General features: G+C 40.2%; 1 protein-coding gene across 27 annotated transcripts in view; it reads left to right on the top strand.

Annotated features, from left to right (window-relative positions):
• Positions 1–13,768, top strand: part of CERS3 (ceramide synthase 3) — a 113,925-nt gene that overhangs the window by 60,049 nt on the left and 40,108 nt on the right. For all 27 annotated transcript variants that reach the window (XM_023651423.2, XM_023651397.2, XM_023651414.2 and 24 more), the window contains 2 exons: positions 1,199–1,327; positions 5,065–5,171. In XM_023651423.2, coding sequence (XP_023507191.1) covers positions 1,199–1,327; positions 5,065–5,171 — 236 coding nt within the window. The remainder of the gene's footprint in view (positions 1–1,198; positions 1,328–5,064; positions 5,172–13,768) is intronic.

Below are 13,768 nucleotides of genomic sequence, written 5' to 3'. Positions count from 1 at the left end.
ATGTTTTGTTTATCCATTTATCACTTGACATTTGAGTTGTTTTCCTTTTTGGATATTATGAATAATGCTGCTATGAACATTCAAATACAAGTTTTTGCATGGACATATGTTTTCATTTCTCTTCAGTGTCTACCTAAGAGCGAAATTGCTAGGCCCTATGGTAATTCTGTTTAATTTTTTGGGGAACTGCCAAACTATTTAGCAAAGCAGCTGCACCATTTTACATTCCTACTAGCAATGTGTAAGGATTCCAATTTCTCCACATTGTTACCAACACTTGTTATTGTTCATCTTTTTCATTATAACTATCCTAGTGGGTGTGAAGTGGCATCTCATTGTGGTTTTGATTCCCATTTTCCTGATGGCTGATGAGGTTGAGCATCTCTTCATGGGCTTATTGGCTGTTTGTATATTTTCTTTGCAGAAAACTTTCAAGTTCTTATGCTCAATTGATGTAGCTTTCCTTAGTCTGGATTTACTAATATAGTTACTCCACTTTCATTTGTTACTTAATTCACGTGCAGTAACTCTTATTTTAATGGTTGTGCAGTTTTTCTTTTGTTTTCTTTTGTTTTTAAGATTTTATTTTTCCTTTTTCTCCCCAACGCCCCCTGGTACATTGTTGCGTATATTTTTAGGTGTGGATCCTTCTAGTTGTGGCATGTGGGACGCCACCTCTGCGTGGCTTGGTGAGTAATGCCATGTCCCTGCCCAGGATCCGAACTGGCGAAACCCTGGGCTGCCGTAGTGTAGCCCAAAAACTTAACCACTCGGCAACAGGGCCGGCCTGATTGTGCAGTTTATTACATCATATGTCTGTCTTTTTCCCTTTTTGGAATTAGCCAGGGAATAAACACTGTGAATGTGCACAGGACTATGCTTACATGTGTATGTATATGAAGTGTGTGTGTGTTCATAGATCCAGTGTGGGGGCGTGGGGAGAGCAGCAGATGTTAGGACTTAAATGACAACTTCTCAATGCTGTTTTAAAGTTAACTGACTTATCAGTGAGGATAATACTTGTCTTATTTCCCTCATCAGGATTGTGTTTAAGAATTAAAGTGAAAGTATTTTACAAATTTCAAAACATGCAGATGTACGTTATTGGATTTTTAAAATATTATTATTACTAGCTCTTCCAGTGATTAGGAAATAACTGTATTTGCTTAATGGTTTCCATTTTCCCCTTATTATGTAGGATTTTCTAGCTCATGTCATCCACCACCTGGCTACTATTATTTTGTTCACCTTCTCTTGGTGTGCTAATTATCTTCGCATTGGGACCCTCTCGTTGATGTTGCACGATGTGGCTGACATCTGGCTGGAGGTAAATGTTTGCCATTAAAAAACTAATAAGAATACCACATCCTGGGTTTCTGTGACTCCCCACAGGAAGAATTGTCTGTGAGTGATTTAGCAGGGCTCTTCGTCCTGAAACACCCAAAGTCCACGGATGACTCTGGGTCCCGCAATCCTTCAAACTCAAAAAAATGAAACCTTTTAGTTTTTAGTTTCCAACCTTTCTCCTTGGCACTTGAGAGAGGTTGATTTGTGGGATTCTACTTATTAAAGTTGCGTGCAGATACTAGCTCAATAAGTAAGCTGAGATATTTGAAGGAGGAATAAACTCTAATCTTTTAAAAGGAAAACTGGGATTTATGGCATTATGGATTCTTAATGTTAGATGGCACCATATATGCACTTAAGCTGAATTCCCACTGAATGCTTGCACTGCCCTGCACTGATCCTCCTCCAGCTTTAAGGAATGAGAGCTGATGTTGATTTAAATGACATTTATTTTTTAAGGAAAGAATGTTTTGGAGCAGGAGACACTAAAACAAGAGTCTTCCTAGTCCAATACCACACAAAATATAAGAAACAAAGGGGGCCAGCCCAGGGGCATAGCAGTTGAGTTTGCACACTCCACTTCAGCAGTCCGGGCTTTGCCAATTCAGATCCTGGGCGTGGACCAATATGCCACTTATCAATCCATGCTGTGGCAGGCGTCCCACACATAAAGTAGAGGAAGATGGGCACAGATGTTAACTCAGGGCCAGTCTTCTTCAGCAAAAAAGAGGAAGATTGGCAGCTGACGTTAGCTCAGGGCTAATCTTCCTCAAAAATAAAAAATATATATATATATATGAGACATTTTTTATATATATGTATTTATTTATTATTTTATTTAGTACATTTATTTAGTATATATAAATAAGTATATATACATAAGAAATAAAGCAAAATGAGGATTGTTTTCTTTACATGTTTCTGTTACGTATTTGTTCCTCTTTACCCTGAGGCAGTGGTCCAATGGTCCCCTTAACTGCCAGCTCTCCTGCTGTACTTAGAACCACCTTTCCTATAGTTCAGATTTAACTTTACTCATTTATAATGAAGCAGGGAAAATGATGCTAACCCATTTTATGTTCAGGATTGCCTCTTGAAGAGCTAATAATTGAGTATGGGTTGATATGAAGAAGTTAAATTAAATTTAGTAGGATCTTGTTCTTCTAGAGCAGAGTTCAGCAGACTTTTAACGGGCCAGATAGTAAATCTAGCTTTGTGGGCCAGATAGGATCTCTTGTCACATAGTCTTTTTCTGTTATTTTTTTCTTTTCCCTTTAAAAAATGCGAAAACCATTTTTAACTCAAGAGCTGACCAGCTTTACCCCATAGGCTGGACTCTAATTAGCCAAACACTGTTCTAGATGTAACCAGAAGTCATTGCAAAGAAAATGGCTACTGTTCAAATATTAGCTGTGTACAGAATTTTGTTTCTTGTATGTAATTGTAATTAGACATGTAAATCCCACTCTAAATGTCAAGATTATTGCATGTGCTTCGGGCAGCAAATGGCTTAGCAAAAGAATGATTGTGCCAGTTTTTCCATGTGTTGCTCTCTGAATATAGCCAGCTCTGTTATAATGACCTCTTTCTCTGATTGTATCTCAGTAAGCCTGCCTGATAATTAAGACCTCACTGGCCATGACTTAAGGATTCTATGCTACTCTCTTGCTTCTAAACCCTCCAGTTCAATGACCTTTGGTGTGTGTTCACTGTAAAATCAGCTTCACTGTGTTGTTTGATTTTGGGACTGGGAGTAAGCACAATGACTTGTCCCTGCCTGCCCTCTCCTACCGTGTCATTGACACAACATAACTCCCTAGGTGACTTGGGCAAATCACTTAATGCTTTGCTTTCTATCCTCAGCTGTAACATGAGAAGTCATATCTACCTCTTAGGTATATTGTAAAGTTTAGCTCATTACTGTTTGAAAATGTTCCGAGGTCCTTAGGTAAAAAACAGAAGAAAAATGAAATGTTAAACTCAGAGATCCCTTCATGGATAAACTATGAGAACAGCTTCATGTTGTTAATGATCATGAATCATTCTTGATTCACAAGTCATGATCTAATTTGAGTTTCAATGAGCAAGCCCAGTTTCTTCTATCAGCTGGTGGTAGAGACAACATTAAGTAGTGGCATGGGGCCTATTTTTTATATTCTCCAGGGGTGCCTATTCCACAGCTTTGTCGAGTGGTTTGTTTTAGTGTTTGTCCTCTCTGTCAAGTTCTAATTGAACCCAGACATGGTACAACTTTTGCCCCTTTTTAGACCTTCCTAATGGTGGAGCCTATTAATCTTTCATATTCCTCAAGATGGTTGGTGGGTCATTTATTAGCTCGCTCTCTGCAAGGAAAAACAGCCTGAACAGCTACAATTCTTATTCATAAGCAACCTTTTGCCTTCTTCATGCATCTTCCTGATCTTCCCTAATTTTCCACATGTTCAAGATTGGATCCACAACCCAACACTTTCAGAATATCCTGACTGATGCTAAATGAAGGAGAGGGGTTACTGTCTGATGTCCATCTTTGCACAGTCCAGAATAGGCTGTGTCTGTATTTGCCCAAAGGAGTGCTACTCTGCCCTCCCAAGTGGGCTGTCTTCAGGTCTGTGCACATCTCCAGCTACCCAACTTGGCCTAGACTGTGACCCTTCAAATGGCTCCCCACTCCATTCCAGGCACTCTGAACTTCTGGTCTCTCTCCCCATACCCATCTCCCACCCACCTGGCGTCCTAGCCTTCTATCTCAGCAATTGAGGCTATTCCTTCTTGCTCCTTCTGCTAACCCCACAGTCCGAAATATTTTTACCCTGTGTAAGTATGGGAAAGTATGGAAAATGCAATATACACTCTTCCTAAAATGTAAATATGCTGCCTCTCTTGTTGTAGAGGGGCCTTGAGCTTCTGGAGCGATTTCAGTTCTGAAACAGCCCAGGCCTAAGTCACGTTCCCTAGTGGGAGGATCTGCACTCGACAACTCCTACTCCCCTCTCATCCCCAACGCCAGACGCTTTTCCATTCAGCCCTGGGCTCCACTGCATGACGCGAGAGAGAATCCTCATCAATTAACCTTCTAATACCACATTAAACAACCCTTTCTGTAATTCTTTTTATTCAACACAGATAACATAAGCAGAATGGACTAACATAAAGTAAGTAGGGAAAATCAAAAAGTAGTGCTTGAAATTTTATTTCAACCAGGACAGGGCACCAAGAGTTGCCTCCTAACTCTACCTCTTCTATCATCCGCCTTAAAGTAGCCTCCTTGATTGTAATGTCCCCAGCCCAGCCCAGGACTTCACTCATATCCCAACCTTTCTTCGATGGAGCTTTCCTCACAGTTAAATGGAGAAATTAAATAAATTCCCAAATAAAATGCATGCTAAAATTAATTATGTTAATTGTGGTGCTTGTGAAAGACAGGAGTGGTATTACAGTCATTTTAACCTATCCTTTTTTTAACATTATATTATGGAAAATTTCAAACATTTGACAAAATAAAGAGAAGAGTATAATGGACCCAGTGGATCCATCATCCATCTTTAACAGTTACCAATATGGTAAATCTTTTTTCATCTATTTCCCCATCTGCACCCCGCCCCCCACCTAGATTGTTTTGAAGCAAATCCCAGACATCATTTCATTTATAAATATTTAACTTAAAATTTTTATACTAATATCACTTTATCTGAATGCAATTTCTTTCTTTGTTTTTAGTCTGCTAAGATGTTCTCTTATGCAAGATGGAGGCAAACCTGCAACATCCTGTTTTTCATCTTCGCCGCTATATTTTTAATCACCCGCCTCATTATTTTTCCCTTCTGGTGAGTAGACAAGATGCTGTGCCATACCTTTGGTCACTGTGCTGAGGTGGCCCTGGCACGTTGTCAAAGTTAGAGCATTGCCTTTTCTTTCTTACATTGATCTCTAGTTATATGTGCCAAGTTCAGTTGGAGAAAAGAATATGAACTACTAATTTTTATAAATAATTAAAACAACACCTTCCCATGTGGAAAATGCTTATTACAAAGGGAGATGGAAAATGTGTAACCCAACGGGTAAGAAGCAACTCTTATTCTATGTCTTGTCTCATGAATAAGCGTCTTTCTTTGTGATTAGCAGCTTTTGTAGTTATTCAGTGAAATGTCACTGGACAATTATCAGCTCTTTAAAAGAAAGGTGTGTCCCATGTTAAAATTACAGTAATTATAACCACCATTAATTGAATGCCAGACACTGGTTTAGGCCCTTTATATATCTTGGCACTAATCTACACAACAAATCGTAAAGATAGGTATCATCACTCCCACTTCACAGACGAGGAAACTGATGCACTTTTCATTCTCTTTGATCACTGGTCCTACCAATGGTTTGGAGATCCTTTTAATATTGATTGGCTCTTTTTCAGTCTATTGATTTTGTTTAGCCAAGGGCTGGCAATGAAGAAGCTATATTGTGTCTCCCCTGACAGTCACTCCTTTGGCAAGCATAATTTTCCATGTGTTGACTGACAGAAACCAGAGGGAAAATGTGAGGAAGACTTTGATGGTTTGGAAGGAACAGCTTATAACCAACCATAGTTTGGGGCCAGTCTAGGAGTTTCAGATCCTCTCAAGAGAAAAAGTAGAGCTATTAAAGATTCTAGGTTCCAGGGGAAAGAGATGGAGACCCAGGTTCCAGGCCTGATTCTTGGTGAATAGACAGTACCCTTGACCAGCACCCAGAGAAGTCTGGTCTGATAGGTCCAAGGATGCTGCCCTACCTGTGGAAACCAGCTGCATTCCTTAAACAAGGACTGAGTGTCTTGATTAGATATTTTCTGGAGAGGAACTGCAGAGTGCAGTGGCTAAGTGCATGGATGGAAGCAGTCCTGGGCTCAAATCCTGGCTCCCAGTTACTACCTGTGTGATCTTGGACAGGTTAGATCATTTCTCTGTGCCTCAGTTTTCTCACCTGTAAAGTGGAAATAAGGGTTGTCAGGAGGCATACGGAAGTAATACCTATAAAATAGCTTAGAACAGTTTCTGGCGCATAGTATGAATTCAGTAAATGCCAGCTATTATTACTAAAATTATTGAATTTCTCAGAAATTGGAGTTCAATCTGGAATCAAATCTGAGATGCATGTTTAGCATACTCTTCTTGGTTGATGAGCGACATTACCATGACTTTTGCTTTGGCTGAGCAAATGTGTTTGTGAAATTAGAATGCTGTGTGACAACAATTATTGATAGGATAAGTGTTGACTTGCAGATAACACTTGAATTGTGGCTTTTCAGTGTGACTTTCATGGCCCTGTAACCTGAGCATTTGTCCATCGACACTGCTCACTGTGTTCCGTGGATGCTATGTGTTCCAGTTATGTGTAGCTGCATACTGCGCCTTCTGAAATCTTAGTGGCTTGAGACAGCGGTGAGCAAACTTTTTCTGTAAAGTGCCACAGAATAACTATTTTAGGCTTCGAGGGCCACATATGGTCTTTGCTGCATATTTTTCTTTGTTTTGTTTATTCTTCAACCATTTAAAAATGTACCAAAACCAGCTTAACTCACAGGCTGTAGTAAAATTGGTTGCAGGCTAAATTTTACCACCAGGCCATAGTTTACGGACCTCTCTCTTAAAACAACAACATTTATTGATTATTATTATCTCTTATGGTTCTCTGAGGTGACTGGCCTCACCTAGATAGTTTCCACTCATGTAGTTACAGTCAGGTGGTGGTTGGACCATCAGATGGTAGCCAGAGTTGGAATTTTCCTGAAGGCTCTCTCACTCACATGGTTGAGGTAACATATATAAAATCAGCTGATCAATGGTGATTGTTGGTTGAGACCTCAGCTGGACCTGTCAGCTGAAACACCTGCACATGGCCCCTCCATTGGCCTGACCTCCTCACGGCATAGCAGCTGGATTTCAAGGGTGAGCAGCTCAAGAGAGAGAGGCAGATGCTGTATCTCCTTTTATAACCTGCGTTTAGAAGTCACATCATGTCACTTCCAACCTCATTTTCTTCACTGGATCCAGATCACTAAGGCCAGTTTATATTTAAGGGAAGCAAAATTAGCCTCCTTTTCTTGAAGGGAGTAATTTCAAAGAGTTCGTGAATGGATTTTATTTGTTTAAAGATTTTATTTTTTTTCCTTTTTCTCCCAAAGCCCCCCAGTACATAGTTGTATATTCTTCATTGTGGGTTCTTCTAGTTGTGGCATGTGGGACGCTGCCTCAGTGTGGTTTGATGAGCAGTGCCATGTCCGCGCCCAGGATTCGAACCAAGGAAACACTGGGCCACCTGCAGCGGAGTGCGCAAACTTAACCACTCGGCCACAGGGCCAGCCCCCGTGAATGGATTTTAAAAGCACACACCATGGAAGCTCTCCATCTGAGAAGCTCTCTGAGAAGCTTCTAAGTATTGCTGTTGTGGTTGACTTTTAATTTAGCAATGACGGACATTTGCCTCAGACTTTCCCATGATGTCTCAAAGTCAACAAGAAGCTTACTCTTGCCCGGTAAACAATTGAACATGGTGTTGGAGTTGAGTGAAGTACAGTTGGTGTGTTACTTTCCCACACATCCTCGACTTTAAAAATCCTAGATTTAAAAGTTCATTCTCTTGCCAGCATTTCTGGATTTCAAGGAGAATTAGTTGCATGCATTTGGCATTTTCTTGATCTTGATATTTCACTGAATTTACCAACCCACTACAGAGGGCAGCCAATACCACTGTTTGCTGTCTTTGGAGAGTTGGATTGCAAATAAACCATTATTAACAGACTTGACTATAAAAATTTTTTGCTGGTAAAAGTTTTTCTGTACTGACGTTGGTCCTTATTGTTCGGAAGATTGAGGAAAACCTCATCAAGCTATTGGAAGATTGGGAGACGGATTTTTCAGCGGTTTTTGAAAGAATCAGTTGCAGTGTATTGTTCTAGCTTCAACAGTCTCCCCATCAACTTGGACATGTTACATAGCCATTGCGTGGTGCCAAAGAGGAAAAGTCAGTTCCTTGTTGTTAGCCTGGCCCAGCCATCTGTCTAAAACTTGTAACTCTGCCGACTCACTTTTCAAGGATATTTTACTAGTCCAGTTTTGTTGGGAATTTACTATGGACCAGACAACATGCAGATAATAGATCTATTTCAAGCTGCAGACACGTGAGATCTGCTTTGGGAGGCAGTTTACAATCTACTTGCTCTGTTCTTCCCCACTGCTTTTCTTGCACGTTTTGTGGTGAGATCAAGGGTCGAGTGGGAGAAAGTTGACTGGGGTGGTGCCCATCTGACATTTGTCTGTTCCTGTAACCATGTGTAGAAAATCGATGTAACTAGCTATTGCTGCCACTGACTGAGAATGGACGAAATAAGATCCCTGAGAAGAGCAGTAGGAGAGGAGAAGAGGGGACTCAGTTCTACCTAAACCAAAGGAAAGTCATCAGAGGAAAGCAAAAGTGTTTGAGGCTGGTGGAGATACAAGCAAAGTTGAGTGTAATGGACAACTCCAGTTCTTTCTCTCAAGGTTGCCAGAAAATTTTCTCTCCTCATAAGGCCTGGGGCCTTGGTACTGAATAAGTTGAGGGGAGAGCACAAGTCTAATGGTGCTGTGGTCAGTTTCCATGCCCGCCTGGGATGGCGCAATGCCTATTGCACAGCCACCAGAGGAAAGGAGGGGCTTTGTGCAATGCGAGAATGGCTCTGTTGAAACTGGGGCCACCCCTTTGAGCCACCGCTTGCAGATGCGTATCTCAGAACTAGAGTTTCCAGTTCTACTCCTTATGATGAAGGAGGGAGGAAGAATTCCCCCGCATGTGTTCAATGTCCTGTTCATCAGCGTGCCTTCAGAGGGGCTCCTTCCCTCACACCCATGTGCTTGGCACATCGTTTGCTGCTGATAAATTTGTAAGGACAGCTACAGCAATCACCTTCTTCAAACCAAAGAATTTTAGAATAAAGGACCTTATTCATAATTTAGTCCAACCCCTTTACTCATTTATTTATGTGGAAATAATTTCAAGTTTACAGGATAATTTCAAGTATATTACTGAGAACTCTTGTATATACCCTTTACCCAGATTGACCAGATAGCATTTCCCCATTTGCATTGTCATTCATTTTTTTTCTCTCTCTCAATACACACACACACACACACACGCACGTGTACATGTATATGTATATACATATTTTTTTCTGAACCATTTGAAGGTTGCAAACGACATATCCTTTTAGTCCTAAATACTTCTGTGTGTTTCCTAAAAACAAATACTTTTTTTTTACAAAATCATAATATAGTTATCAATTTCAGGAAATGTAACAATCTATCATCCATATTCCAATTTTGTCAGTTAATCCTAATGCCTTTTATTGCTTTTCCCTTTCACTACTGGATCTGGGCCAGGGTCACATATTGCATTCAGTTGTCATTCACCAGGAACAGCTCCTTAGCCCTCTTTGTCTTGCATGTCATCAAGGTTGTTGAAGTGTGTAGAACCCCCCTATTTATATTTCAGGTGAAGAGTTAAGATACCCAGGATCACACAACCAGTTGTGAAAGAACTAAGACTAGAAACAGGGGATTTGAAATACAAGACAGATATGTTTCAAATTAAATTACTAAATTGGATGATTAGGAGCAGACATCATTTGCCATCCCTAAGTATTTATTGTTTTCTTCACCTACACAGTCACTTTGACATAAGACATCTCTGAAATAGAAAGTAGGCAATTACTCACCTGTAGAACCAGAATTTGTTATCCCGAAAAGGCTTACTGCTCACACCTACAATTAGCAAGATAAAAAGACCTTTAACTTTCAATTTTCATTAGAAAAATACAACTTTTTGGTGGCTTCGTTATCTAGTCCAGTAAAACCAACTACTATTTATACTAACAATGGGATTTTTTCCAACCATCTAAACTCCAGTGATTGAAGGAGTGAAGAGGGAAGCAAAGCTGGAGACAGGGTAAAGGCGCGGCTTTGCAGTCCACGTGCACAGTAGTAGTGTGTCCATTGGGACAGACTGAAGGCCAGCGGACAGAGCAGAGCAGTTCTGGGAACTGAGGAGTGCACGAGTCTCTTGGCATTTTGTGTGAAAAGGGAAATTCCATTCAGCCTGTAAGATAAGTGTGCAAGTGTTTGTGTGTTCATGCATGTGCTTGCACACATAACACACGTGTGTTAAGGACAAAGCTGGGAAGGGCAGATGTGTTTATTTTTTTTTCTTCCCGTTCTTCTCTTAGCAAAGGAGAAGAAATTGAGACTGGGAGAGTGGACCATCCTTTAGTGAGGATACTGAGACCCATAGAAAGAGATCCTGAAAATGTTACTGCAGCCCCCCAACCTGCTGTCCCTAGGGCCACAACAGCTACTCCTTTCTGAACTCCTCTCCACTTCTTGGGCCTCCTGTCCCCTCTGTCGTCCCACAGAAAATGTTCAGTCAGCACAGAGTCCCTGCTGCTCCTGAGCCTGCTCCTCATCTCTAAAGCGGCTTCCTCCTCCTCTCCCCTCAGCAGAAATTCTGGCCCGTTCAGCACCACTCTTTCCTGGGTATTGCTCTCACTGTACAGTTGATGTCAGCCCTCTGCGGGGGGCGGAGGGGGGGCAATCGTCATCAGAGCGGTAGTGATAGTAATACTTATAACTACCAGTTTTTGAGACCTTATTGTATGCTGAACTCTCCATTTGTCAATTCATTTAATCCTCATAACAACCTGATTAGGTGAGTGGTGGTGTTTTCATTTTACAGAAGAAACAAGCCCAGGAGGTTGAGTAACTTGCTGAACATCACAGGGAAGCCTTGATCCAAATCTAGCGGACTCCAGAGCCCATGTTGTTGACATCTCCTCTCTACAGTGGCTCAACTCTCTCTGAAGGCATTTTCATGTCAATGGCAAGCTCTTCCATTTCTAGGACTCTACAGTTTGCAAAGCCAGCCGTATGGTTCCCTGGAGCCTCCCAGTCAGAGGGGTGGGGTTAGTGACACCCTGTCCAGGGAATGTGAGGCTCAGAGTCTTCTGCAGGTTATGAGGCAAGACAATAGTGGCCTCAGCTCTGGAATCCGGCTCTGATGTTTCTGGGCAGTCTGTCACTCCCCTTTATAACTGGCAGAGCTTCCCAAAGCTCTTACAATGAAAGCCAAGCCACAAAACTTGACTTGCAGGACCAACGTGAGACGGCTCCATTCACCTCTCCCGCTTCATCTTATACGACTCTTCCCTGTCAGTCACTTCTCTCCCTTAAGCCACACTGGTCTTCTTTTAGCCCTTGCATTTTCCATAATGCGTCATGCCTGAGGGCCTTTGTACATGTAGTTCCCTCTCATCGGAACCTTGTTTTCTGTGTCTTCTCTTCAACTAGAAGGAACAGGGAAATCTTAGTCCAGTAAGAACTCGGCATTATGCCCCTATCCTTTTGTCTTTCTTTGTATGGATCACAAGGAGTAATTGTATGTTTAGGTAATTATTCACATTCTCTGGTAGAATATGTATAGGAGATATTTTTGAGTAGTTCCTTTGTTAATTTTGACATTGCATTTTACAATTGAGAAAGTGAACAAAGAAGTGACTCAAGGTTGCATAGAGCCAGGATTTTAAGTGGTAGAGCCAGGATTTTAGGAAAATATGTTTTTAAATAATGGGAGTGAGAAAAGTCTTTTAAAGCATAACATGCAAGTTAGATATAAAAGAAACAATTGATAAATTTGGTTACAAAAATATTTTTAAAATTGATGCCAAAAAACCCATAAACAACGTTGAAAGAATCAGACTTTGTGATGATATTTAACATGATAAAAAATTATGTTGATATCCTTAATATATAAAGAGCACTTATGAGGCAGTGGCAAAAGTAAATACTTTAATAGAAAAATGGACAGATACCATGAACAAGCAGTTCACAAAGTATAAATCAAAATAATCAAATAAAATAACCAATTATATATATTAACTTTATAAGAAATAAAAATATAAATATAAATAGTGCAATGTTTTATTTATTTATTTATTTTTGTGAGGAAGATTGGCCCTGAACTAACATCTGTTGCCAATCCTCCTCTTTTTTTTTGCTTGAGGAAGATTAGTCCTGAGCTAACATCCATGCCAATCTTCCTCCACTTTGTATGTGGGATGCCTTCACAGCATGGCTGACGAGTGGAGTTGATCTGCATGCAGGATCCAAACCCATGAACCCGAGCCACTGAAGTGGAATGTGCAGAACTCTAACCACCTGGCCATGGGGCCAGCCTCCCAGCAGTGTGATGTTTCAGAGAGAGACTAACAAAATACGATGTTGGTCAAGATCTGAGGATCAGGTGCTCTCATACACTGGGTGCAAGACTGTAAATTGGTACAGTCTTGCTGGAAAGCAGTCTAGTATATTGCTCCAAAATGAAAAATAAGTATACTCTTTGATTCAGGATTTTAGCTATTCTCAGAAAATAATCAAGTGATTCTATCAAAATGTCTTTACAAGTAATTCTCAAAGTGTTCTTTATAATGTAATGAAAATTTGGGAACAAGTTAAATGTCAATAAGGGATAAGGTAAGTAAATTATGATGTCTATAAAATGAATTTCTGTGCAGCTATTGGGATGGTATATAGTAGGGGTTGGCCAACTATGGCTCACAGGCCAAATCTAGCCCACTGACTGTTTTTGTTAATAAAGTTTTATTGGCACACAGCCACACCCATCAATTGGTGTATTATCTATGTCTGCTTTCGCACTACAATGGCAGAGTGGAGTTGTTGCAATAGAGACTGAATGGTCCAGAGGCCTGAAATATGTACTATCTGTCCCTTTACAAAAAAAGCTTGCTGACTCCTGCTATTAGATATTTTCATTGACTTGGAAAGCTCTTTGTAACATAGAGTGAAAAAAGCAGGGTACCAAATCACAGGCATAGTGTGATCCCTGTTGTATAAAATCATGTGGTGATGGGGAAGGGGAAGAAAAAAAGACCTTGAAGAATGTATTTTAGGAGAGATATCTCAAATCATGTTCACCAAAATGGACTGGATTTCCTGTGAGTTGTGAGATTTTAAGTGATTTTTATTTAACCTCTTTGTATTTTTCTGTGATGCCTAAGTTTCTAAAAAATATTTGCATAAGTAAAATGGATAATGGCCATGATCTTTATTATATAGAGTTCAGAGTTTATGTACTTGTTTTTTGAATGGATAAGAATCTTGAGTGGTAACTCACAAAAGAGGAAATAGAGCTACTAAGCAGACATAGGGACTGTCAGAATGTTGCAAATAATGCAAATTGAAATTATTTTGCTTTTTAAATTAGCAAATTTTAAAGCCACCTGATACTGGTTGGAGGTTCAATGAAATACTTTCATAAATTGCCTGTGTCCATATGAAATACTTTTTCATAGATTGCATGTGGCCTTGTAAATTGTTGTAATTTTGGAAAATAATTCGGCAAAGTT

This window comes from Equus caballus, chromosome 1 (assembly GCF_041296265.1).
Source record: "Equus caballus isolate H_3958 breed thoroughbred chromosome 1, TB-T2T, whole genome shotgun sequence".
Taxonomy (NCBI): Eukaryota; Metazoa; Chordata; class Mammalia; order Perissodactyla; family Equidae; genus Equus; species Equus caballus.
Note: the sequence above shows the minus strand (reverse complement) of the source record. Positions and strands in the feature narration are given on the sequence as shown.